Below are 27,514 nucleotides of genomic sequence, written 5' to 3' on the forward strand. Positions count from 1 at the left end.
ACAGTAAGATTTATATACTGCTCCCTACACAGGAAATAACCTTAATCATATTTTTTAAAGGCAATTAAGAGATACCTATTTAAAGGATAATATTCTAAAATACAGAGATTGTGGGATCGCCTTAACCATGCATTAGTTGCCCTTAATTTTCTTACCCTAGACAGTGAAGGCCATTCGGCCGCAGACAGACACTGGCAAAAGTTCTTCTGCCCAGGTAGGTGTGTAGCCTACAATTCCTTTAGACCTCCATGGTGAGGATTGTGCACTGAAGGAAATTTAGACTACAATGTTAAGAATCCCTGGGGGAGCCAGAGTGAATAAGACCTCCAGCTCCCAGGATCCTCTGTGGTAAAGAATGCAGGACAGGTAGTGTAGCCTGTTGACCAAACTCACACAGCCTTCACTACAGAGGCTGCTGAGAGCTGCAGGCCCTAAGGATTATGGGGTAGTGTGGACTGTTGACCCACTGACACAGCCTTCACTGCAGAGGCCACTGGGAGCTACGGGCCCCCAAGTATTATGGGTAGTGTGGACTGTTGACCCACTCACACAGACTTTACTGCAATGGCCTCTGGGAGCTGCTAAACCTCAAGGATTATGGGGAATGTGGCCTGTTGGCCTACTTACACAGCCTTCACTGCAGAGGCCTCTGGGAGCTTCAGACTTCCAGGGATTACGGTTGGTATGTCCTATTGCCTACTTACAGAGCCTTCACTGCAGAAGACTCTGGCACTGTAGAGGCCTCTGGGAGCTGTAGGCCCCAAGGATTATGGGTAGTGTGGCCTGTTGACCTAGGCACACAGCTTTCACTGAAGAGGCCTCCGGAAGCTGCAGGCCCCCAAGGATTATGGGTAGTGTGGCCTGTTAACCTACTCACAGCCTTCACTGAAGAGATCTCTGGGAGCTGCATGTCTCAGAGGGTTCTACATAGTGCAGTTCATCCTACCCAGGCATCCCTCACCCAGAGGCTCCTGGGAGCTACATGCTACATGCTTGGCCAGTCCACCCTAAGGATTCAGGAATCTGCTGCTCAACCTGATCATGAAGGCTCTGGAAGCCTCAGCCCACATGCTTTCCCTGATACCCTGAGTATTCTAGGAAGTGTAGCCTAGCAACCGCCAGTCCAACATTCTCTGCAAAAGCCTCTGGGAACTGTAGGCCACATACTTACCCAGGAACTTCCAGGAATTATGGGTAGTATAGTTGTTCTGCCCATGCAACCCTTCCTGTGAACTGTGGGCCCCTGAGGATTCTGAGTAGTATAATCAAGCATTCCATCCACACAACCCTCACTTGGGGTTCCTAAGAGCCACAGGCCACATGCTGGCCCTGGAATATCCAAGGATTCTTGGTAGTGTAGCCTAGTGACTGCCTACACAACCATCACCACTCGGGCCCCTGGAACTTGCCAGATGGCCCACCCCACTGTGAATAGACTCACTCAGCAAACCCCAGCATCATCTGGTTCCTTCTATAATTATTAACCACATAATGGAAAGAACTCTTGAAGACAGTCACAATATTGACACACTGAAAATAAGAGTAGTTCCTTAAAATCAAATGCCCAGTTAATAAGCAGACTTCTCCAATTATTTCAAATAAATTTCATAGTTAGGTATAAGCAAATTAGATTCAAATCAGGAGCACCCACTGCATGTGATTAACGTGTTTAAGTCCTCCTCTCTTTTCTTTTCTTGTCATCTACTTATTGACAAATGTGATTTATATTCCAGAATTTCCCAGTCCATGTTTTGTTTTTTTCTTGCAGTGACTGGAATTGAATCTGGGTCCTCACACATGCTAGGCACCAGGATGCAGGTGTTGAAAATTTACTCCCCAAAGTCACATGCTGAAGGCATTTAGATGGGGGACCTTTGGGAGGTGAGTGGGGGAATCAGTGGGTCCTTAAGGGAGTGGCTATATTAAAAATGAGTCTCTCTGTGGCACTATCAGCCTCACCAGGGCCTGCACCCCCTGAGGATTCTTCAGAAAGGAGCCCCAGCAAGGAGGCCCTCAACAGATGCAGCCCCTGGCCCTTGGCCTCCAGAATAGTAAAAATATATTCATTTTCTGGATGCCCCATCTCAGGTGTTCAGTTATAGCAACAGAAAAATAGACCAAAACAGATGGAGATAACAAGAAATAAAGTAGATAGACAATAGACAAAAGTCAATTGATGCCCTACATACAACAATGTAGAACTAACTGGAATTTGATTTTTTTAAAAAAAATGCCACTTATGGGGCTGGGATTGTGGCTCAGTGGTAGAGTATTCACCTAGCATGTGCCAGGCCCTGGGTTCGATCCTCAGCACCACATAAAAATAAATAAGTAAAACAAAGGTATTGTGTCCAACTACAACTAAAAAATAAATATTTTTTTAAATACCACTTACATTAGCACCCCCAAAATTGAAGTACTGAAATATAAATCTAACAAAATAATACAAATTTGTATTCAGCAGACTTTGAAACATGGCTAAGAGAAATTAAAAGAAAAATAAATGCAGAGATATTATGGGTGAAGATCTGCATAGACACCAGTAAAGAGGAGACAGATGACAAATCAGCACACAAAAGGAAGTCCACGTATCGTTACTTTTTTTTTTTTTTTGTACTGAGGATTTAACTCACGGCATTCAACCACTGAGCTACATCCCCAGCCCTATTTTGTATTTTATCTAGAAACAGGGTCTCACTGAGTTGCTTAGTGTCTCACTAAGTTGCTGGGTTTGACTTTAAACTCGCAATCCTCCTGTCTCAGCCTCCCAAGCCGCTGGGATTACAGGCATGAGCCACCGAGCCCAGCTCCACACTATCTTTAGAAGCAAATCAGAATAACCAACTATTATAGCACCACTCATCTTCTAAAATGGATGAGTTCTAACAACAGAGTGACAACAGCCAACTGTACCAGGAACTCTGATTCATTGCTAGTGTGATGCATAATGGTACAACCACTCTGGAAAGCAATTCAGCAGCTTTCCCCAAGGGTTAAACATGGTCTCAACAAATGAGCCAAAAACTGCACTCCTAGGTGTTTAGATAATTGCTTTGAAAACTTACATCCAAACAAAATCTAACATGCAATTGTACATAGAGCAGCTTTCCTCATAATAGCTGGTGCTGGGGATGGCCTCACACATGCCAGGCAAGTGCCCGGAATTTTAAGGAATTGGCAAGAAATTCCACAGGTAAATGAGCAACCAAGCTTGGAACACCATATGGTGGGTTACTACTCAGCAAGAGAAAGGGATAACTACGGATTCATGCAAAGACAGGGGCAAATCTCACACACACATCACTGAAGTCAAAGAATCCAGTCCAAAGAGGCTAAATTCCATTTCTGTCATTATATAGAAAAGGAAAACTACAGAGATGACCAGCAATCTGTGATTGACAGTGGTCTTTAGCCAACAGGGAGGCAGCTGGACAGGGGAATAAGGGTGATCAAAGGAGGAGTGCACTCCCCCTGAAAGGTGGAAAAGCCCATGGTGTGCAAGGCCAGGGTTTATGAGACCACATATCACTCTAGCAGACAAGGGTCTTCTATTATCGTATGTGGAATGCCATGGGAGATCAATGTGTGACAAATGCACATAAAATTCACTTCCTGAATTATTTTCTTGTGGTAATAGATACAAAAGATTTTCCTTTTTATTTTCTAAAATCTAGACAAAATGGATGTAACAAAATTTTCATTTTAACCATTTTTAAGCATACAGTTTAGAGGCATTGCATACATTCACTTTCTTTTTTTATTTCCTCTGGTACTGGGGATGGAACCCAGGAATGCTAAACCATTAAGCCACACCCTCAGCCCTTTTTATGTTATTTTGACACAGGGCCTAAGCTGCCCAGGCTGGCCTGGACTTGCAACATACCTGTCTGGGCTTCCAAAGCAGTGGGGAGGACAGGTGTGCCACCATCAACGTCTTTCACATCCTCAGCAGCCAGGCTTAGGGCTCTGATCTTGCCAAATAACAGTGCTCACTATTTTATAACAGCCACTCTGAGAGGTAAAAGTGGCATCTCATGTGGCTTTGATTTTCATTTATCTAATGACTAGTGATGTTGAGCATCTTTTCATGGGCTTGCTGGCATTGGTTTTGGCAAGGATTTCTTGGGAATGGCACCAAAAGCAACAAAAACAGAATTTAAAATAAATTGTACTTCATCAGAACTTTTTAAAAAACCCTCTATGCATCAAATGACAATATCAATAACATGGAAAGTAAACCAACAGAATGGGAGAAAATATGTGTAAACACATACCTATGCCAAGCACAGTAATTCCTGCTACATGGGAAGCTGAGGCAGGATTGCTTGAGCTGGGAGTTTGAGGCCAGCCTAAGCAACATACTGAGACCTTGTCTGGTCCATTTGACTTAGATTTTCCTTGAGTGGCACCTGGAGTCCTAACCCTGGGCTGGAGACTAAGTGTGGAGCACTTACTTAGAGGCTGTGACCCACATAGAAGGTCACCAGGCTCCTGAGCCTCACCTTCCCTCTGTATCCCTAGCAGAGCTACTGTGAGCTCACCTGACAGTACACTTGAGCATGTGGTGCTCATTACCTGCTGATTTCTCCTCAGTGACTTAGGGCAACCCTCTGAAACCATGTGCTGAGCCAGGATTATAGCAGACCCATGGGCCCTGAGGAAGTCAAATCAAAACCACACTGTACAAACAAGATTTTGAAGACACAAAAACTCACAAGCATTGGTGAGGAAGTAGAAAAATGGAACACTGCTGATGGGAGTCAACATGGAGCAGCAGCTATGGAAAATGGTTTGCTGTTGTCCATAAAGCTGACAGAATTGCCAGAATATACAGCAATTCCATTCCTAGACACACACAAGAACTGAAAACAGAGATTCAAACAAAAGACTTGTGGGCGGATGTTTAGCAGCATCATTCACAAGAGTAAAAAGATGGAAACTGCCCAGCATCCAATAAAGCAACCGAGGAAAAGTAGTCTATTTGCACAATAGAGTAATATTCAGACAAAGGAAGGGAATCTACTGCTCGCTACAATGTGGAGGGACCTGGGAAACACTGTGCTAAAGGAGAGGAGCCAGACATGAGTGGGCACATGCTGCATGATTCTGTTTGTGAAATGCTCAGGACAGGTAAATCCATGGAGACAGCAGATAAGGGATTGCCGGGTCCCAGGGGTGTTGCAGAATGAGCACTGAATCCTTAACAGGTAGTTGATTTCCTTTTGGGAATAAAAGTGTTTTGAACCTGAGACAGTGGTTATTGTGTGTATACTAAATATCACTAAAATTAATCTTAAGTCAGTTAAGTATTATGTGAAAATCCAGACCCAACATACCCTCACCAGGGCAAGACCCTCCAGATGCTCCCTCAGCCTGGCGTTGGAGTCTTTCCACAGCCCAACACTGCCTGGGGCCTGGCCAGCCACATTTTGAATACTTACGCTCAGTCTCAGTTTCCACTTGGTTTCTAAACCCAGTGGTCATTTCATCCTTCCAGGCCCAGGTCACCTTCCCTTGGACACCTTCCCAGGTTATCAGCCATGGTCTGTTATAATCCTGGCTCAACACATGGTTTCAGAGGGTTGCCCTACTGTTGCAGTGATTCACTTGCAGGTCAGCATGAGAAAAGAAAGAAGAAGCAGAGCAAGCAAAGCAGCAGCAGAAAAAAAAAAAAAGTCCTTTATTGTGTACAAGCAATCTTTTTATAGTATTGTGAACAAAGAAGGCAGCCTTCCAACAGCAATAAATCAGGTCTTTCAGCTAATTAAACATAGCACACAGAAGTTTACTTTCTAATCAGAAGTGACCCTCTTCTCATGGCTAATCTACTCTCGGCCCAGAGTATGCTGAGCTCTGCTCTTTGTTAAGAACAGATAATAAAATTTTTCTCAGCGCCCCCCTAGCCCACTTGGCAGAACATCCCGTTTGCAGACAAGTCCTCCCAGGGACAGCAGACACCTCGTTTTCAAGCATGTCCGCTGTTACCTATCTATACCTTGACAGAATATCCCGTTTGCAGGCAGACTCCATCAAGGACAGTAATAGTAACACAGTCACATCTGATTCTCTACATCTCCCTCCTTTTGTTTTTGTAAATGAGCCATAGCAGAAGTGATAAGACAGGTTTCATGTTTCAGTTGCCTTCGCTTTTTCCAGCATTGGAAGACTATATACAAAACAAAAATTATTACAGTGTTACCTAAAGAAGTTGACAACAAGGTAGAGAAATGACTTAAAGGATTTAAATTAGCAATACTTGAAGACAATTTTTGTAAAATGTCAGATCCTGTTAGTTCAGGTAAAGTCTTACTAAATGTGTCCATAATAGTTTTTTCCAAATTCATAATTTCTAAAGTTAAATTTTGATGTCCATTTAACCGTCTTTTAACAGTTTCCCAGGAATCACTGGTATTATATGGCACAAGAGTCACACAAATATGAGAAGAATTCCAGTCACATTTCAGTACACTTCTGGTAGCCAAGATAGTCACTTGATCGCCAAGCCAGGAAACAGTATGTTGTAAATTGATCACATCTGTAGCCAATTGAGAGTCTAAGTCCTTTTGTTGTTGCCATAATAAATGAGCATCTTGATGCCATGTTCTCATGAAATCCGCAGTTTGAATGCCTTGATGTAAAGCAACGCCAGCTACTGCAGCAGTGGCAGTTACAGAAGCAACTGCAAGGATTGAGGCTATAACTATTCCTATTAATCGTTGAGAGCGATGTAACAAAACTTGAACAGCATTGTACAAATGAGTAACAGACAATGAATCAGACCAAGGACGAGTCAAATTAACAGGCACCCACAATTCTGTGCGAGCTTTAACAATAACTAAAGAATAATTATTAATTTATATTAATTCCCAATTAGTTCTATTTACACATTGAGTAAGATAACAGTCTATACATGATATTGTTCCCCAAGTTACATTCCATTCCCAGTTTCCAATCATAAGAGAATAAGGGAATTTAACACATGCAGAAGCAAAATAAGTCAGATTATTATGTAGATGTACTTCAAAAGGAGAGGAATGGGATACATCTAACGTGAAATTTCCAGTCCATACAGTGAGTTTCCCAGATACTGCCCATAATTTCCATATATCCCCTTGAATATTGGAAAACTTTATATGCTGTAACATTGGAGGGACCAAAGCATAATGTTGCATTTTAGTTGTCTCATTACCCCAAGCATTTATCATCCCATTATGTCGATGCCATCTTAAAGTATGATTTGACCAACTTTCTATAAATTCAGAATGATCAGGACTCCAATCAACTATAGTGATATTTTGATATTTGACTACTGTTTTAGGGTGATGATCACGACATTTTTCCCACTCTAAATGAGTTAAAAAGGTTTCAAAATATTTAGCTGAACATAAAGGAAGATGAGTTCTGACAAAACATTCTTCAGATGTTAGCGATGATTGATTAACATACATAGTAGAGGTATTAAATCCTCGGGAAGATATTATGACAGTAAACACAGCAGTAGAATAACTACAATAATTAACTCCCCGAGTATTATAGGAATGAGAGTCATTATGTGCTATAAGAGGCAAACAGAAAGAACAAGCCCCTATACACAATGGGACTCCTTCAACAGCTACAGTTATATTTGAAATATCATACAGATTTTTATGGAATGGAATATCTTCAATTCCCCCACATACAGGAGGGGGGAAGAATTAGTATTATTAGTACACACACGAACCTCAGGTTCTCCCCAGGAAACACTGCGTATCAAAGGAGGGTTAGGAACACAGGCCCAATAAGCAAAAGAATGGGCAGAAACTATACTTACCTGGCAATTAATAACTGCAAGCATAGCTAATAAAAGATCAACAGGATTTAAAGACTGATTTGCCTTTTGAAGGGTTTTTTCAGCTTCTTGAGTCAACTTTTTCATCTGTCCCCATGTTGGGGGGTCTGCTGTTCTCATTGCCATCGTAGAAGTTCTCTGCATTGCCAGCTCCTGAAATTGTCTGACAAATGGGTCGCTCATTCTGCAATTTGATAAGTCTTGAAGGTACCCAGAAAGGTGTTTTACCTGTAGAAATAAGAGCAAACCCCCTTCCCATGTGGTGCAACAACCCAGAAATCCATTCTTTATTTTCATCCCTGTACCATATAGGTATTTCCGATTTTAGAAATAGTGGCTGAGATTTAAATGTAGAGAAATGTTGCTGAGCTGCAGGAACCTCGGAAGCTGACCAGACATTTAAAAAATTTAAAGTTAGTAAAGTTTTATGAAGTATATTTTGAGGTGTATAAGCCATAGTTATATCCCCCCTTTTTATTTTTAGTATATATTCTCTTAACATACGATTTGCCCATTCTATAATAGCTTGACCCTGACTATTATAAGGTATGCCAAATGTATGTGTAATGTCATATTTTTGTAAAAATGAATGTAATCTTTGTGAGGTCTATGCAGGTGCATTGTCAGTTTTAAGTTCTCTAGGAATTCCCATGATAGCAAAACAAGATAATAAATGAGAAATGACTGCATCAGCTTTTTCTGAAGATAATGCTGTGGCCCATTGAAAATGAGTATGAGTGTCAATAGTATGATGTACATATCTTAGACGTCCAAATGACTGAATTATAACAACATCCATTTGCCAAAGGGCATTAGGATGGAGTCCCCGTGGATTAACACCAGGAGGACAGTAAGGAATATTAAAAGGAGCACATGATGAACAGTTAGCTACAATTTCACGTGCTTGTTTTTGAGTTATTTTGTATTTTTTGTAAAGACCTTTAGTGTTTGTATGATGTAAAGCATGTTCTAGATGAGCCTTTTTTAAGGGGAATAATAGCTGATCAATATTTTTATTTCCTCTAGATAATGGTCCTGGCAGTGTAGAATGTGCTGTAATATGAGTAAAATATACTGAAATAGTTCTCTGTAACAATAATCTTTGTGTAAAAGCAAATAGTTTTTCAATAAAAGTTTTTGGATTAATGGGAAGGCTAACTGAAGGTAAATGTGTGCACACCAAAACTGCATACTGAGAGTCAGAAACAATATTAAGAGGAACATTTGAAAAATCTAATAAAGCTAAAGTAATAGCCCATAATTCAGCAGGTTGAACAGAGGAAAACTCATGAGGATATACTTTAGAAGCTATAGGAGTCCAATATCCTGCTGAAGTTTTGTTAGCATCAGTAAAAACAGTAATACCGGAAAGAGGAATCGAAGAAATAGGGTTTACTAATATCATAGAATGTTTTCTAAAAAATTCAAAGACTTTAGATTTAGGATATTGAGTAGTTAAAGCTCCAGAATAGCCAGCTAGAGCAATTTGCCAATTATCATTTAATTGTAAATTGTAAGAAATTTGTTGCTGAGTTATTTGAGTAATAATTTGATTTGGCTCTCTACCACTCAATTGTAACAATTTAGATCTACCTTTAATTATTAAAAAGGCTAGTTTATCCATATATGTAGTTAATCGTTTATTATACTTATTAGGTAAAAAAAAATCCATTCTATTATATGATCATTTTTTTAGTTAGTACTCCAGACGGGGAGTAAGGAGTATGGAAGAGAATTAGTTGCACAGATTTTTCTAAGTCTATATAAGACAAATATCCTTCATTTAAACGTTGTTCAACTAAAGTTAATTCTTGTAATGCTTGTTTAGTTAAAGTTCTAGGACTACGTAGTTCAGAATTACCTTCTAAAGTAGCAAATAAATGTTGTAATTGATAAGTAGGGATTCTCATGGTTGAACGAATCCAATTGATATCTCCCAGTAATTTTTGAAAATCATTAAGAGTCTTTAAATTATCTTTTCTTATTTGAACCTTTTGAGGCTTAATTTTTTGTTTATCCAAAACAAATCCTAAATACGAATAAGGAAAATCAATTTGCACTTTCTCTGGAGCTATTTGTAATCCAAATTTAGATAAAGCTTTTAGAACTGCTTTATAAAATCGGTCATGTTCAATGTTAATACGGGCTGCTAATAAAAGATCATCCATATAATGATATAAAATATATTTGAGGGAATTGTTGTCGAGCTGGTTCTAAGGCTCTGGCAACAAATTCCTGACATAAGGTAGGACTATTAACCATGCCTTGAGGTAACACAGTCCATTGATAACGTTTAGCAGGTTGACGATTATTATATTCAGGTACTGTAAAAGCAAAATTTTTTTCCTTATCCTTAGGTTGGAGAGGGATTGTAAAAAAAACAATCTTTTAAATCAATAACAGAAATTGACCGTTTATTTGGAATCATAGCAGGAGAGGGAAGTCCTAATTGTAATCCTCCCATAGGTTTAATACATTTATTAATTTCCCTTAAATCTGTCAATAAACGCCATATTCCAGACTTTTTCTTAACAACAAATACAGGGGAATTCCAAGGTGATGTGGAATATTCAATATGTTCCACCTCTAATTGTTCAGTAACTAATTGTTTTAATGCCTTGAGCTTTTCTTTTTTTAAAGGCCACTGCTCAATCCATTTAGGAGTACTGGTTAACCAGGTTAATGGCATAGCTCGAGGGGACTGAACAGTGGCTACAAGTTTTTTGAAGGAATTTTGAAGGAATGTGTGCTTCAAGCTGAGATAAAATATCATGGCCCCAAATATTAATTGGAACATTGATTATGCAAAACGCTGTTAAAATCCAATGTTTTCTAAGGTATGACATGATAAAGGGTCAGAACTGACCCACACATCTGTTATTGCCCCTAATCCATTTAATGTTATTTGACATTTTTGTTTAGGCCATTCTTGTGGCCATTGTCTTATAGAGATAACGGAGACGTCAGCTCCAGTATCTATTAACCCTTCAAAAATATTTTCCTTGAATAATTAAAGAGGGTCTCTGATCAGTAATTAAGGTTTCCCAAAATATATATTTTTCTGTATTATATTAAATCCTCCAGTCCTTGATTGATTTTTAGAAGGAAATTGAAAAAAAAGTTAACAGCAAAATCTGCGCTATTTGTTCTCCACTGATCAAAGAAAGGGTTTGAGTAGAATATGCCATGATGAAAATTTCATCTGTAAAATCAGGATCAACAATGCCAGGAATAACATGAATGCCTCTTAAGGCAGAACTACTACGTCCAACAATTAATCCAAAACTCTTAGAAGGAAGAGGTCCAAAAACACCAGTCTTTATTTTGTAAATTCCACCTCCAGGAGATATCACGACATTTTCATTAATTGGTAAATCAGCAGCAGCACTTTGTTGAGTAGCCGCATAAAGATTATCAATAGTTAACTTAGTATTATCCTGGGGTTGTTTGGTGGGTGACCCAACTTGGGAGTCACAGATACCCGAAACAAATGAGAAATGATCCCAGGTATTGTTTATGGGCCTCAGGGATGACGGCCCATTGAGTAGTTTCCCGAGGGGGGGCAAAGGGTTTCCATCTTTATCTGTCTTAGAATGACATTCATTTTTCCAATGATTGCCTCATTTACATCATCGGCAAACTTCAGTAGGTGTCCTTTTTGCACTGGGAGATATACTATTGTTACTATTATTACCTTTTTTCTTACAATCCTTTTTAAAATGACTTGCTTTTCCACAATTGAAATAAGTTCCTGATTTATTGGGTTTAAGGGCTCCAGCCATGGCTGCAGCAAAAACAGAAGCTTGATGTTCAATTCCTCCCACTCCAGCACAAGCTCTCACATATTCACTTAATGAGGTGTTTTGCCCTTTTAATGGCCCCAAAATAGGCTTACATTCAGGATTTGCATTATCAAATGCTAATGTTTCCAATAATACCTTTGCTATTTGATCTTGACTCACTGCCCTCATTACAGCAGTACGCAGTGTCAGATCAGGCGGGGCAGGCAGCGACCAAAGGAGGCAGATTTAAAAGGGCCGCTGAACAGGCTTTATTGAGATATCACTCCTGGGCAGAACTCGATCAGACCCACAGAGGGGACAGGGGAAGGGTCTGAGGAGAAACCGCGTGGAAGTTTGACCGGACTGGACTTTTATGGGGCTTACAGCAGGAAGGGGAGGGCTTGGGGCAGGAAAAGGTGTTTCTAGGGTCCCTTTGCCCCCTTGGAGTTGGTCAGGGGAGTTGGCTGAACTCCAGGATTGGCCAGGGGGTCCTGCTGATTGACAGGTGTTAGGAGATCTGGCTGATTGACAGGCATTTCCGCCGGCATCTGATTGATGTTCTTTTCCAGCGCAGGCTGCTTTGTTCTAAGTTGACACTAAGTCGCCACCAAGTCGCCACCGACCTAACACACAGTCTAGCAAGAAAATCAGTATAAGGTTCAGTAGCCCCTTGTACGGTTTTAGTAAAGGAAGGTTGTGCTTGACCAGTGGGTATCACACATCTCCAAGCTCTTAAGAAAACCTGTCGAACTTGTTGAAGATCTGGATCTGTATATTGAGCCTGCTCTCTATAGGCATGGTAATTACCCTCCCCCATTAACTTATCCTCCATAGGTCCCGGGGCGATTTTGAGCCTCATTCTCTCGAGCTTGTTTTCGTGCCTCATCTTCCCACCAACTTCTCAATTGTAACCATTGAGATCCCTCCAAAACTGTTTTGGCTAATGCCTCCCAATCCAAAGGAATAAGTAATTTAGAAGTTCCCAAATTTTCTAACATTCCTAACACAAAAGGAGACTGAGGGCCATATTGAGAGACTGCAGCTTTTAAATCCTTAATAAACTTGTATTCCACTGCAGTATAGTGAACATTAATCATTGGGGGATTTTGAAGGTTTTGTTGTCTAGTTATAGGAAACAAATGTGGTGGATCAACAAAACCACCAGGGGGAGCTGCAAGATCATCATCATCATGTATCATAGTAAGAGGAAATGAAAAACATTGTTGTTCTCTACCTACATCAATTCTATACTCTGTCATTGGAAAGAGAGAAGCATTAGAAGGAGTAGTAGGTTTAAGAGAGGACCTTTGCTTTTTTAATTTCATTTTTTCCACAAAGGCTTCCATAATTTCTTTCATACTGGAGTCACTATCTGAACTTTCTGAATCTTCTTCATCACCCAGATCTGATTTAGGAGAGTCATCTATAGTATCACAAATATCTTCCTTGGGCTCTGTTTTGTTAACCTTATTATCAGATTCTGATGTATTAACTTGGCTTTCACAAAGAGAGTCATTTTCATTATTGCTTTCTAATAATTGTAATGCTTGAGTAATAGCGCTACACAATGTCCAAATCTTCAAAGAAATAACATTCCCAGCCTGATGCTGCTTACGGAGGTCTTTCTGAACCAATTTCCATTCCCCTAAATTTAACTGGACCTTAGTTTGATACTGGAACCAGTGACAATGACATTCTATAATTTTAAATAACTCCTTGAGTCTCTTATGAGATGTTTTCACACCTATGGAATACGATAATCCTTGTAGTAACTCTACAATATTGTTCCTTTAAGGACTGGGAGTTTCCCATGTTAGTTCTGAAAGTCCCCCTAAAGTCTCTTTCAACCCGGGGTGATACCTTTCGATATTTTGTTAGTTCTGAAAGTCCTCCTTTCGTTTTCTTAACCCGGGGTACTTGCCCTTTCGGTGCTGGATCCTGCCGACTATGCCAAATGTTGCAGTAATTCACTTGCAGGTCAGCATGGGAAAAGAAAGAAGCAGCAGAACAAGCAAAGCAGAAGCAGAAAAAAAAAAAGTCCTTTATTGTGTACAAGCAATCATTTTATAGTATTGTGAACAAAGAAGGCAGCCTTCCAACAGCAATAAATCAGGTCTTTCAGCTAATTAAACATAGCACACAGAAGTTTACTTTCTAATCAGAAGTGACCCTCTTCTCATGGCTAATCTACTCTCGGCCCGGAGTATGCTGAGCTCTGCTCTTTGTTAAGAACAGATAATAAAATTTTTCTCAGCGCCCCCCTAGCCCACTTGGCAGAACATCACGTTTGCAGGCAAGTCCTCCCAAGGACAGCAGACACCTTGTTTTCAAGCATGTCCGCTGTTACCTATCTATACCTTGACAGAATATCCCGTTTGCAGGCAGACTCCATCAAGGACAGTAATAGTAACGCAGTCACATCTGATTCTCTACACCCTACTTCAGTGAGGAGAAATCAGCAGGTAATGAGCACCACGTGCTCAAGTACTGTCAGGTGAGCTCACAGTAGCTCTGCTAGGGATACAGAGGGAAGGGGAGGCCCAGAAGCCTAGCGATACCCCTACTCAGTCTCCAGCCCAGGGTTAAGACTCCAGGTGCCACTCAAGGAAAATCTGAGTCAAATGGGCCTGTGTCTAGGCCATACAACAGTGCCCCAGCTGTGGGTGTCACTTACCTGGTCGCAGAAGAAGCCTCAGGAGCCTCTCAGGCATGATGACAAATATTTGGGTCAACTCCAAGAAGTGGATTCACATTAACGCTTTACATGGGACTACAGCAGAGGTGTCTCACCTCACCTCACATCACATATTTCTCACCCTCTGGTGCTGAAGATCCATTCTAGACCTGCATCACCCCCACTGACCAGACCTGGCTCCACTGAGGCTCCCCACAAAACCTGAGTCTCTGGACACACAGGACAGGAAGGATGCCGACCTGATGCAGAGAGGCTTTTGCCTTTGGAGTCTGGGATTGCAAGTATTTCTTCCTGCCAGCCCCCAGGGACCTGTCCCCATGGCTCATTACCTAGACACAGACTGGCCTCCATTTTATCCTACTTCAATATTTCAGTGCATCCAACACAGAACTATCTCACTATACCCCTACTGGGTGGATAACCCCACACCAGTCCCAAGCCTGACAGTTAGGCCCTGCTGTGCTCTGCCTGGCCAACCTGGAAAGGGGTGGGGCATTCCAGGAGGATCCACGGAGTGTGGGGGACATGGAGCCCACTGGCAGAGATAGGAACACTGTTGTGTTGAATCATGTACCCAAAACTCACATATGGAAGTCCTCAGCCTCAGCACATGTGAGGGTACCCTCATATGGAAATAGGGCATTTTAAAAAAATATTTATTTTTTAGTTGTAGTTGGACACAATACCTTTGTTTTACTTATTTATTTTCATGTGGTGCTGAGGATCAAACCCAGGGCCTTGCATGTGCTAGGCGAGCACTCTACTGCTGAGCCACAACCCCAGCCCTGGAAATAGGGTATTTGCCGATGATCAAGCTAACATGAGATCCTCTGGGCTGTCCCTAATCCATTATGGCTGTCTTTATTAAAAGGGAACACACGCAGGGAAAACATTTGGTGGGGAGTGGAGCTCTGCTGCCACAGCCAAGAAACTACAGAAGATGGAGCAACACCTGGAACAGACCCTCCCCTTGTGCCTCAGTGTGGGGCAAGGCCCCAAAGACACGTGACTTCCCCATCTGGACTTGATACCTGTGAGACAGCAGCTCTGTGGTTCTGAGCTACAAGCTTATGATACTTTGCTGGGGCAGCCTTAGGAGAACACAAGATTCATTCTGCTCCATCCACTATTCTTCAGACCACAGCTGCCTCCCTACACCCACGCCACAAGAAAGTGGGAGTGGAAGCAGGATCCTTCAAGGTCACAGCACTGCCAGGAGGTCACTTCCACTTCTTTTTTTTTTTTTTTTAATATTTATTCTTAAGCTTTAGGTGAACACAATATATTTATTTTACATTTATGTGGTGCTGAGGATCGAACCTGGTGCCTTGCACATGCCAGGCAAGCACTCCACCACTGAGCCCCAGCCCCAGCCCCAGAGGTCACTTCCATTTCTACCCAGAACTCTGGCCTCAGCTCTCAAATCTTGGGAGGGCAATGGGAGGATGAGGACAAGGAGAGACAAGAGGTCAGCCTCCCTGGAGTGGTCACTGAATCTCCACCCTGCTGCTTCTGAAGCACAGAGCTAGACAAATCCTACCTCTCACACCTCCTCCAGTCCTAACCCCTACCCTAACCCTTGATCCTGACCTTAATGTTGATCCTTGACTCTCAACCCCTGATCCCACTCATCAAGGCCAGCAAGCAAAAATGTCTTCTTCCTGTAATTATGTTAGAGCTCTCACCTGGGTCCTGCCCATTGATTAGATCCCCAATACTTAAAAGTAGGTAACTTTCTGACCATTTTTGTTGCTTTGGTGGAGCTACAGATTCTCAATGATCCCTACCTGTTTGTTTTCCACTGCACCATTCAGCCTGTTCCTGTTGGGACCTCAAGTTCAGATCCCTGGATCCATTTGGTTCACTTATTCTTTACATTTTTATGTTTTTCATGTAAGTCTCTGAAATAAGATTTCATCTTCATGGCATACAACTTCCACATAGCACATTCTTAAATATTTACATACAAATATAAAATTTTATATGGACTGCACTAATTGAAGTAAATAATAAAAACTTTCCTGTACTTTAAGACACATGCTATCTTTTAACATCCTCAGAATAAAGGGAAATTGTGTCAAAACATCTAATAGACATTCTTCAAAGTATGTTTCGAGTTGCCTATTCATTTATTAACTAGGAACAGTGGTTGGCCTTCCCTATATCCACTATAAATGCTGCAGAACCAAGCAATCCAAGTACCTGGTGAGAAGAAACATACACTAATGAAGGGGAAAGGAGTATTTTTTGAGATTTTTTTTTTTTTTAAAGAATGCAGTCGAGAATTTAAATCCCACACAGGAAACAGAAGCAATGCTGAGAGTAAAACATCATAACTACCTTTATTATTCACTGTGTTTATTCATGTATGTCAGCTCATTAAAATCACTGTTTCAAATTTCTTGGATCTCCAGGCTGGAGAAAGGATTTTTATGTACATGCTGACTCTCATATTACATACTTGTTGTGCACAGATCTATGGCTTTTACCACTTTTCAAGATAAGTTGTGTGAAAACACAGACCCTAACAGTAAAGAGCCATCAGGACACGACGGTACGGCCTTGCTGACAACTACAGGACGACACCTCTGGAAACAAAGTGTGTGTTATGGTGAATTCTGGTGTGAGGTGCTTAATCACAAGAAAACTTACTTACAATTTTCCTTTACACCAACCTATTTCTCACATATATTACAACTATATTTTTAACTGAATTCTGGTTTAAAAATCACAAACCAACAAAATATAAACACAAAATGCTACAAAAAGTTTAACATATAGGGGAAACATCTCTTATGTATTATAGTGATTTTTATAATCTAGCATAAAGGCAAACGTGGTTTTTAAAAAATGCACTCCATATATAATTATAGGGGGGAAAATCAGCCAAGCCACCTAATGTAACATTTCACAGGTATCATTCTTTAATATCATGTCCACAGATTTCCATGTACAGAGAAGCCTACACGTCAGTGAGAATAGTGTCAACAGGATCTGCAAACTACAAAGTATCAGCAAATAAACTTAAATCATGCATTTCTCTCTGAAACAATGAAGCCTGGTTCTGAGTTACAAGGCAGGTAAAAACTATAAACTGACTTTCCTTAACGAGTGTATATTTACCAATCTAGGGTAATATGTTTTCCCAGCTACACATGCAGACTATATTGTGTTAAAAATCAAAAAGCAGAAAAGATCCAAAATAACCAGTCAAGCTACGATACCTAGAGAGACAGCAAAGGCCTCCCTGTGAGTCAGCTCATGCCGGGGAAGATGAACCAACACCGGGACACTTGACCCTACGTCAGCACATGCACTCATTATTAACAGTTTACACTAGTCTATTCTTTGGGTAAAAAAAAAAAAAAAAAAAAAAATCTTTAACAACAGCCAATGTTTTAGAATCAGCAATGGAATCAGTAACTTCAAATCATTTTGCCATCTGACTGCTAGACCCACAACTTGATAGAAAGCTCTCAAAACAAGGCCTAGAGAAGGTGGATCTCACAAATCACTGAGCTGAACTGTTCTAATGCAATGGAGCTACCAAAATACATACATCTGTTAAGAAAACTTACAAAACTAACAAATCTCTTTTTCTCTAGAATTATAAAAGATAAATCTATGAATCAATACTCTAATGTGATCACAGAGAGACAGCAAACTGAAGTCGAGCAGCACAAGCTGTCTGCAACGCTCCCTAATCTACTTTCTACCTGCTGAGGACTGGGCAACCCAACACCATGAATCCATCATAGTCTTTAAAGACGTGAGATAAATCATCATCCCGATGGGCAGGGCAGAAGCAACTTGATGTATTACTTACACATGTAAATAAAGAGCTTGTTTTGTTTTCAGGATATGCTTCAGGAAATCACATGACAGTGGTTCTTTACAATTCAGGTAGCAAAAGGGGTCAGAAAAACACTCTTGGAAGTTCTTTGAAATTCCAAAAAGACAGCTGGCAGTTTGATGTTTTTATTCCTGCTCCCCCACACACAATTTTTCCTTTCAAAAATTACAGTTGACAACTCACATAAGATTTAATTAAGTTGGTTGAAATAAGGGAGGGTGTTTCAATAATGTCTCCCCTCTAGAAAACCAAGTTCAGCAGAACTCAGTGCCAGTAATTAAGAGGCCAATACCATAAAATTCAAACCTGGGCAGTGATACATCACACTGAGAAAAGATTTCATATATTTACAAAGTTGAGCTTCACCTCCCACAGGCAATTCTGCTTCAGGTGCACTTTGATGTGTGCATGCACCTGCAGGGGATGGGGGAGGGGGGCAGTCGGCAGAACATCGTCTCTGCTGCACTTCAGTGTTTTAGCAGAGCTAAACCAAGCCGCCTGACTTGAGGAAAACACTCTTCTATGCAGCATACATCCTGTCAGATCATGTTTAAAGATATCACAGCACTGAATCAGAACTTTAGAGACACAAAGAAAAAGAAAACTACGACACGGATGAGTACAGCAGTCCCTTCCCACGGCATCTGCTCCCAGGAGACACCTCAGACGGTACAATCAGACTCCAATCGGCTCTTCCTCGCTTTCTCCCTTCAAACAGAAGTTTATTTTTCTCTGTAATAAAGCAGGTAGTATTTCAGGGGGTCTGGCAGAGGGAGGCTCAGGACCTTCTGGCGTAGGAAGTTCACTGGAGGGTCTGGCTTGGTCTCTGGCAGGGTTTTCTCTTCTTCCCTCCGCTCTTCTTCCAAGTCTTCACAGCTGTTGTCATCGGAGGGGTTGGAAATACGACTAGCAAAGACCTCTTTGTCCAAAAAGACAATTGTTTCCATTCTACGGCGGCGGACCCTCCTTCGTTTACACCGAGGCGTGTTCTTCAGTCCACTTCCACTTCTGCTCGCTGCTTCCTGATGAATGACCTTCTTGATGGTGCCCCTGATGGCAATGCGGGCCAAGTCCTGGAGGCTGCGGACAGCCAATGGTGCTGCAAACAGCAAGAGGGCAAGAGGGTCTGAGCCAACACCACAAAGCCTGAAGGTTTGAACCTAATGGCACCTGAACTCACTGGCTATTCACAAGCACTGCAGAATGGGAGCGCCTTTTAAGCAAGTGTTGATAAGTGCTCTAATCTGCATTCTGGGGTTTTCCCAAAGCAAGTTCAGATACACTAATTTTTAACAATGAAAAGGAGAGAAAGCAATATTGCCTGGCTCGGGTCATTGGCAGAATTAACTGACAAGCTGTCACCATTTACTGTGTTCATTCATGTACTAACCCATGCAGGGTTACACAGCAGAGCTAACATTCTTCCATCTATTTTAACACTGTTCTAGCAACTTATAAACTGAGTATTTGTTCCATTTCTTGTTAAAGTAGATAAGAGCAAATTTTTTTATTAAAGTGGAGAAAAACAAAATCCCCAGAGCACAATAAGGAAAAAGATCATCTGGCACTTGGGGCAGAGTGACACTGGCACACAGTGAACATGCACAGCAGCACACAGGGCTCTTCTCATGGCCACCCAGCTCCTGAGACACCACAGGGACAGCTATCCCTAGGTCACAACCCCTCCTCCTGCCACCCCCAGTGTTGTTCCCTAAGGCTCCAATGTCCACCATCCTCCTTTCCTGGCATGCCTGTGTCCCTGGTTTCACATCCATTCTGAGGTTTTATGTAAGAGACCAGCTCCCCAGATTCTAGTCCAGGCCCAAACAACAGCCACAACACAAAAGGGACACCTCAGGCTCCCATGTCCTTCCTCAGAAAGGTCTGCACCCCTGAACCTTTCTCACTGCAGAGCCCACAGCATCCTGACTGGTTCTGGTCTTTAGCCTGCCTGCTTATCCACCCAGCTGAGAGGTGACCCGAGTGGGGCATGTCTACGCTACACACCCTCATGGTACACTGGCTTTATCTTTGCCAGTTTCCTACCCCGCTGTCTCCATTGGCTTTACTTATCTAGGAAACTCTGGCCCAGGAAGACAGAAGCTCAGAGTATCTTTCTTACTTTGGGAACCCTAAGCAGCATTAGGTGACTATGCACCACCAGCACTGGCTTTGAAGGCCTCCCTCAGAACAAGCATCTCAGACAGCCAACTTGCCATCAGGACCGTTATCCAGGGCTGATTCAGCCTCCCACAGAAACACTTTCAATAAGACCAATAAAAAGTCTCATAAACACTCCAAAAGAGCCCTTGTCTTCCTAAACTCTGCTCTAGCAACCTCCCTTATCAACAGCAGCATCTGCTGAGAAGTTTCCACGCTGCTCAGATCTCTAGAACATGCATCTGACAGACTCCCCCTGCAGGCAACATGCTGCACACCTAAATGTCTGGTGGCCCTCCACAGCCTCCTGGTGAACTCAGATCTACCTACACACCAGTCCAGCTTCTCCCAAATGCCCAAGTTCGACCACATTGGGAATATGCACTTTTAACTTTGCCCTGCTTCTGCAAAGACCTTTCCTCCCCTCCTCCTCTCTTTAGGGAATTCCTTTTTACCTCAAGACCAAGCACAACCACCACCTTCTATCCAACCTTCCTTGGTCCCTCTAAGCCCCTTCTATTGCTGCTTCCACTGTTGCTTGTTATCAGATTTTAAGGACCAATCTATGTCATATGACTAGAAAAGTATAATTATTTGATAATGATTCCTCTCAATCTGAAAAATATTTCTGGAAGGAACTTGCTAAAGTATACTTCTTTGGGTATTGGAACTATGTGTGATATTTTCTTTCTCTCTTTTTTAAATCAAATCAGCTGGAACTCTCATTTCTGTGTGAACTGTTTAAATCATAAAATCCTAGGAGAAATGCTACTCTGGCGCCAGCTCCTCTCCGCTCTGCACCCAGAAGAAGGGAAATGCAAAGGCTCACAGCAAGCCCACCCACAATGGCAGAGAAGCATGGACACTGTCCGCCCTTGGTCTGCCCAGCTGGCAGCAGGTTCAAGTGTGATCACTCTCTCCCAGTAAATGAGTCAAGCGGTTTCAGTGTCCAAAGGCAGGACCCGCTAGCTCCCTTTCTGAGAATCCACTGCTATCAATGGCATGACCAGTAGCAGCCCTTAACAGATTTAAAAGAAGCCTAAAATAACCTAAGATGGGTGACAAACAGGTTATAATTTTTAAATGCCTAAAATCCCCTGTACAATCTTAAGGTTTCAGTGGGCAGTGAACATCCAATTTTCTTATAAATCTTGTTTCCTTTTGAATTTCTAATGAGATTAAAAGATCTGTACGTCAAATACGGTGCATTTACTCACGTAGCTGGACAAGTCTGGACTTTCCTGACTCCGAGTGGCAGGGCTGGACCAGAGGAGCGAAGGAAACAGCCAGAATCTTTTTGGTTTCCCAAGCAGAAGGGCCTATACGCGTTATCTTGGTCAACTATCCCAAAGACAAAAATAAGAATATCCAAAAAATTTGTCTACTAGATAGCTGGTGAGTGCAATCATTCTAATAAATAAAACAGATACACTAAAATAAAACTGCCTGACAACATGGACCTTAACATGATACTGCATGAGTACAGCTCATGAGTATTCCTAGAAAAATTCTTAAGATGGAATTTACCCAAGGCCCCAGACACACCTCTGTTTACAGAAAGTATCTGTGACAGAGAAACTAGAGAAAGGACAATGGGAGAAAATAACCAGAGATCAGAACAGTGGGGATTCTCATAAGACATTTTCTTGGGCTCTTCTAGGTTGAAAAGGGGCTAACTTTAGGAAAAGTAACTGAAAATGCACAACCCCACCCCAGCCCAGCCACACCCAATCCTGAATCCTGGCCACAACTAGGGTGCAGGAAAAGTACCAAGGGCAGGCATGGCTGCACTTGGACTCTTCAACTTTCCATGTCATTCTGGACACCTGGGCGACTACTCTGTTCCTTCTGGAGAAATGTCCTGAGGCCCCTCACAGTGCACAAGAATTTGTGGTGATACACTGTAGTGTTGACTGTCAAGACATTTCTTCTGAAATAGAGGATAAGGGCCAGAAAACCTAATCAGACAGCAAAGCTGCCACCTAGGCTGGTTTCCAAACAGCCTAAACAGGTCACTGTACTATTTTTGATCATGCTAAAATTAGATGTTAGTCTTTTGAAAATATCTAAGCTGGCAAATCCTATAAAAGGTTAAGTAGCCATGTAGTGTGTGTGTGTGTGTGTGTGTGTGTGTGTGTGTGTGTGTGTGTGTTTTGTACTGGGAATTGAACTCAGGAGTACTTAACCACTGAGCCAACATTCCCAGCCCTATTCTGTATTTTACTTAGAGATAGGGTCTCACTAAGTTGCTGAGGCTGGCTTTGAACTAGCAATCCTCCCATCTCAGCCTCCTGAGTGGCTGGAATTACAGGTATGTGCCACCATGCCTGGCCCATGTACTATAAATATCAACAAGTTAATTACTTTCTCATGTACTAGCAAAAAGTTTTTTAATTTTTTTTTTAGTTGTAAATGGACACAACACCTTTGTTCTGTTTATTTTTATGTGGTGCTGAGGATCAAACCCAGTGCCTCACACATGCTAGGCAAGTGCTCTACCACTGGGCCACAACTACAGCCCCTTTGATATTTTTAAAAAGAACTTCTAGCTATAATGAACATAAAATATTTAAATATAATCAATAAATGATGTGTGAGACCTTAAATAAAACTATAACCCCCCATTTCATATTCTAGACGAACAGAAGAAATATTATAAATATTATAACTATGTCCACAATCCTCAAAATTATCTGGAGATAAAATGATTCCAATGAAAAATTTAGTGCATTTTTGTCACACAAAGCAGAGTGATAACATCACCTGTGTAAGCAGAGAAATGTTTACAACAACACTGAGTGGAAAGAGCAGAGGAGACAGGTGCCCAAGCCCTCAGAGGCAGCGGCAGCCACTCAGGCAGCAGCTGGCCAGCACACGGCACTCCCATTGCACTGACCGCACTGTCTGAAGCGGCAAAGCCTACAGCACACAGCCTTGAGCAAGCACTTCTACTTGTGAGGAGAACAGAGCTTTTATCTTTTGTAGTTACATACTAAAATATTTGTGAGATTGTACCTGGAGAAGATACAAGGATAGTCACATCACAAAGAGGTGTACACACAGGCCTTCCTGGGAGCACTGTCAGTGACAGCAGAGGATGAGTGAGCCAAAGTGCCATCACTAAACCATATTCATTCTATACCAACAAAAGGTTTTAGAAATAGACAACAGGAAGTGGCAAAGAATTTCTAGATACTGTAAACACCAAATACTTAGAAATAATAGATACAATATCTACAAAAAATAAATAAATAAAACTACAAACCCTTTTCACACATGGCCGGGTGGGCAGACAGTGGAAGCACTGAAGGAGGGTTAGGAAGAAGTCTGCCTGCGTACTTTTTTAAGCAAAGAGATTTATACTAAAAGCACACCACACAGTGGTCACCACAGGCAAGGGTACAAGGGACAAGCCAGGAAAAAAAGTCCCTGTTTAGACTTGGAGCCTCGTAACCACTTCAGGAAGTACACACCTAGAATGGCAACCCCTAAAAACTGAAAGGAAAGGAGTAAGCTGTGCGTCAGAAGTAAAATCTCAGCCGGGGTGTGGCTCAGTGGTGGACCACTTGCCTGGCTTGTGGAGGCCCTGGGCTTGAGCCCTGGCACGGGGGGCGGAGGGGTGGGTAGCAGTAAGATCTGAACAGGTCTGAACTGGTTTGGGTGGCACTGTCACTGCAGGTAGACAAGCAGCAGAGAGAAGGGTGGCACTGTGGCCAAGACTGGCTCCTCAGAAAGTCCCTGGTTCTGAAATCTGCTTGGAAGCTGCCAGTACGAACCCACAGTGCACTCTATCTCCACACCAAGCAAAACTGTCTGGCTCCACAAATCCCTGCACACACAAACCCAGTGTCAATGAGCACGCTGGGCCCCAGCTGTGGCCTCTCAACACCAACTACCACCAACATATCAACCCTCAGGTCAAAACCATACAGACTGACCCTGGAATGCCTTTTCTCACCAGAAAGCAGTATAGCCATCACAGAGGTAGAGGGTGTATCTGGCCCAAGACAGGCGAGAATCACACCAGTACTAAAACATGAGGCCTGTTCAATCTAGGAATTCATAAAGATGGTAAAATGCAAGCAAAACCTCAGTGATCACTACCTTTGGCAGATGTTAGAGGATCAAATTATTGAGAAATTAATAAATAAAAGTTAAGAATCAAAATTTATCCTCTCTCTCTTGTATAAAGTTACCTTAGGGGAATCTAATTAGTAATGAGAGGTTTTCTCTTCATAGAAGTACAATAGCTACTAAATAAAGAAGAAATGATAAAATCAAAAGGGTATTATTCTACAGTTTCTAATGAAATAATCCATCAGGTTCTAAATCATGGCCACAAGCATCAGAAAAAATAGACAACAGGCCTGATGTGCCTACACACAAAAGTCAGGCTGACTCTCTGTATCCAAGGCTTCTGCATCCGGAAATTCAACCAACCACATATCAAAAACACTCAGGGAAACAATGTTACCAAACATGTACATATTTTTTCCTTGTTATTTATTCCCTAAACAATACAGTATACAACTATTTACAAAGCATTTACATTGTATCAGTGTTGTAAGGGACCAGAGGATGCACATCAGCTATATGCCAATGACATGATACATGATTTTTTTAATATTGACTTTTTAGTTCTAGATAGACACAATACCTTTGTTTTATTTATTCATTTTTATGTGGTGCTGAGGATCGAACCCAGGGCCTTGCACATGCTAGGTGAGTGCTCTACAGCTGAGCCACAACCCCAGCCCGATACGTGATTTTATATGAGAGGCCTAAGCATCCGTAGATGTGGGCATCCTGAACAGAGGATGGGTACCAAACAATGACTGCATATTTCAATACCTGGCAGATGTTCCTGTGCTCTCGGCCCCAAAATATATCGAACAGCACCCTAATCAAGTCTCTAGATCCAACCAGCAACACAGAAAAAACAGAGGACAGAGGACAGCAAAACCTAGACTGCAGGAAAGTCTACAGGACACATCAAGGCGAGTCCTTGAACAAATAAGCTGCAAAGAAAAAATGAAAGTGAAAGATGCGAGAACCTCTAGACCTAAAAGCACTTCAGAGTGGTACCAACCAAAGGCATCACACCAGCCTTAAACACGATCCCGTTTCAAACAAGCTACAGGGAAGAAATTTCTCAGTCAATAAGGAAAATCTGAAAATGAACTGGATATTTGAATATATTAACAAGTTACAATGGCTACTGGCTATTAATGTTACAAATGGTCTTATAACAATGTTTTAAAAAACAGAGCTTTTATCTTTTGTAGTGACATACTAAAATATTTACAATTTTTAAACCTAGGGGCATTCACTAATGTCTTTATAATAAAGAGTGAGTAATAGTGAGATAGTACACACCATCTAATGCTTGAAAATAGTAGCCAGTAATAAACAGTTCAACAAGCATTTTGGTGTAGACACCAAAATGATGGAGAATAGTGGATGACTTAAAATCACATTCCTGGACTCTGATAGGTAAAACAATGTCAGTTATAACCAGTATGTTCAATAATCTTTTTGAAAAAGGAGCAGCACAGATTAAAAGAATTAAGTCAGGTGCAATGGCACAGGCCTGTGATCCCAGTAACTTGGAAGGCTGAGAAAGGAGGATCACAAGTCCAAGGCCAAACTCAGCAACTGAGCCAGACCCTCAGCAACCTAATGAGATCTGAGACTCAGTCTCAAAAATGAAACAGGGCTGGGAATGTAGCTCAGTGGCAAATCCCCCCCATCCCCGGGTCAATCCCCAGTACCAAAAAAATAAATAAGTAAAATAAAAGTGTTCCAAGAATCATATGCTGACAGTAATTAGATTAAGACTATGAGCAGTTCTTCTTAGTTCATATTCTCTGGATTTTCTAAAATGGGTATTACTTCTGGAACAAAATAAATGCTAATATTTAAAAATTGCACAAAAGTGCACAACCTCCTAATTTATAACATTTCTATTTTTTTCCTGGTTCTTTGTAACTGACAGAAATTTCTCCTGAGGACCAATTCACACCTGACATGCCCATGTATTATAATCTCTTTTCCCAATGAAACACAGTACCTAAACACATACAAACATGCATGGCCAAACCAGAACCTTGGAACAAGATTCCCAGGAAGCAGAGGTTCTTATAAAGTACTCACCACCAAGGTACTTAACAAGCAGACTAACAAAATGAAATAATTCTGATAATTTTATAAATTACAATTCTGGTATTAGAACAATTGTAATAACAATTAGAATAACTAGGGTGAGGAAGGAAGGAGGAGAAGAGGGAAGGAAAGAGGAGGGGAGAAAAGGAGTGAGAAGAAGGAGAGAGAGAAGGAAAAGAGGAACAGGGAGGGCCACACATCTAAGTCAGAGCTGGCCCAACACCATGCCTGTGACTGCCTGTCTCCTAGCTCACGAGATGGTAGAAGCTGTTACTAGGGTATATCTACATAAAATGCAGAGGAGACCTTGGCAGACAGGGCACAAAATGTCAGCTGCAGGGAGCCTGACCTTCTCCTCCAGGGGCATGACCAGAATTCCTCCAACCTTGAGAAGACTCTTCATGTACTCTTCATGTTCTTTCTGCACACCTGCCCCACAGTACACCCGATCATACTGAGAACAATCTGGGGAAATCTCCAGGCAATTGCCAGTAACAAAGGAGGGCTCGCAGAAGTCAAACCTGGAAAGAAAAATGTGTTTTCTTTAAGTGACTGTACCATACTGCCATAAGACCATACAAAAATTCATACTGATCACAGGTTATGGTTCACTGTAAAACCCAGAGAACTGTGAGCTGGGAGCTGAAGCCACGATTCCAAAACCCACACAGTGCAAGCAAACACCATGAGCATGCCCCAAGTTTAAAGTGGCCTATAGTCAAGGTCAGCTGGACGGCTTGATGAGGGAGAGAAGGAAAAAGCACATTGTTTCCCTAAAAAGTCTAATTCCTAAAATAAGAACTTCGATGCCTTATCCTAAAGTGGCAAAAAGTAGTTATATAAATTGTTTAAAGACAAAAGGAACAACTGTATTTTACAAAAAATTTTGTGATAAAAAGTTGTTTATATTGGAAACACGGAAATTTAGCAAGACAAAAATTTTTGTTTTCTTCTCGCGTTAGTGAAAAACTGTCTTTAAACAGGAATCAGAAAACCTGGAGTCCTTACAGAATACATAAACAATCAGAAGAGGC

General features: G+C 41.5%; 1 protein-coding gene across 4 annotated transcripts in view; it reads right to left on the reverse strand.

Annotated features, from left to right (window-relative positions):
* Positions 1-7,547: 7,547 nt before the first annotated feature.
* Pcmtd2 (protein-L-isoaspartate (D-aspartate) O-methyltransferase domain containing 2) overlaps positions 7,548-27,514 on the reverse strand; it is a 28,325-nt gene continuing 8,358 nt past the window's right edge. For 3 of the 4 annotated variants that reach the window (XM_015477894.2, XM_015477902.2, XM_015477913.2), the window contains exons 4-6: positions 26,830-27,001; positions 21,536-21,659; positions 16,623-19,257 (exon numbers count right to left, since the gene is read on the reverse strand). In XM_015477894.2, coding sequence (XP_015333380.1) covers positions 18,881-19,257; positions 21,536-21,659; positions 26,830-27,001 — 673 coding nt within the window. In that variant the 3' untranslated portion in view covers positions 16,623-18,880. Of the gene's footprint in view, positions 8,057-16,622; positions 19,258-21,535; positions 21,660-26,829; positions 27,002-27,514 lie in introns of those variants that run through there. The other variant, XM_048810565.1, reaches the window with a different exon arrangement.

Source organism: Marmota marmota, unplaced genomic scaffold, assembly GCF_001458135.2.
Source record: "Marmota marmota marmota unplaced genomic scaffold, marMar, whole genome shotgun sequence".
In the NCBI taxonomy this organism is placed as follows: domain Eukaryota; kingdom Metazoa; phylum Chordata; class Mammalia; order Rodentia; family Sciuridae; genus Marmota; species Marmota marmota.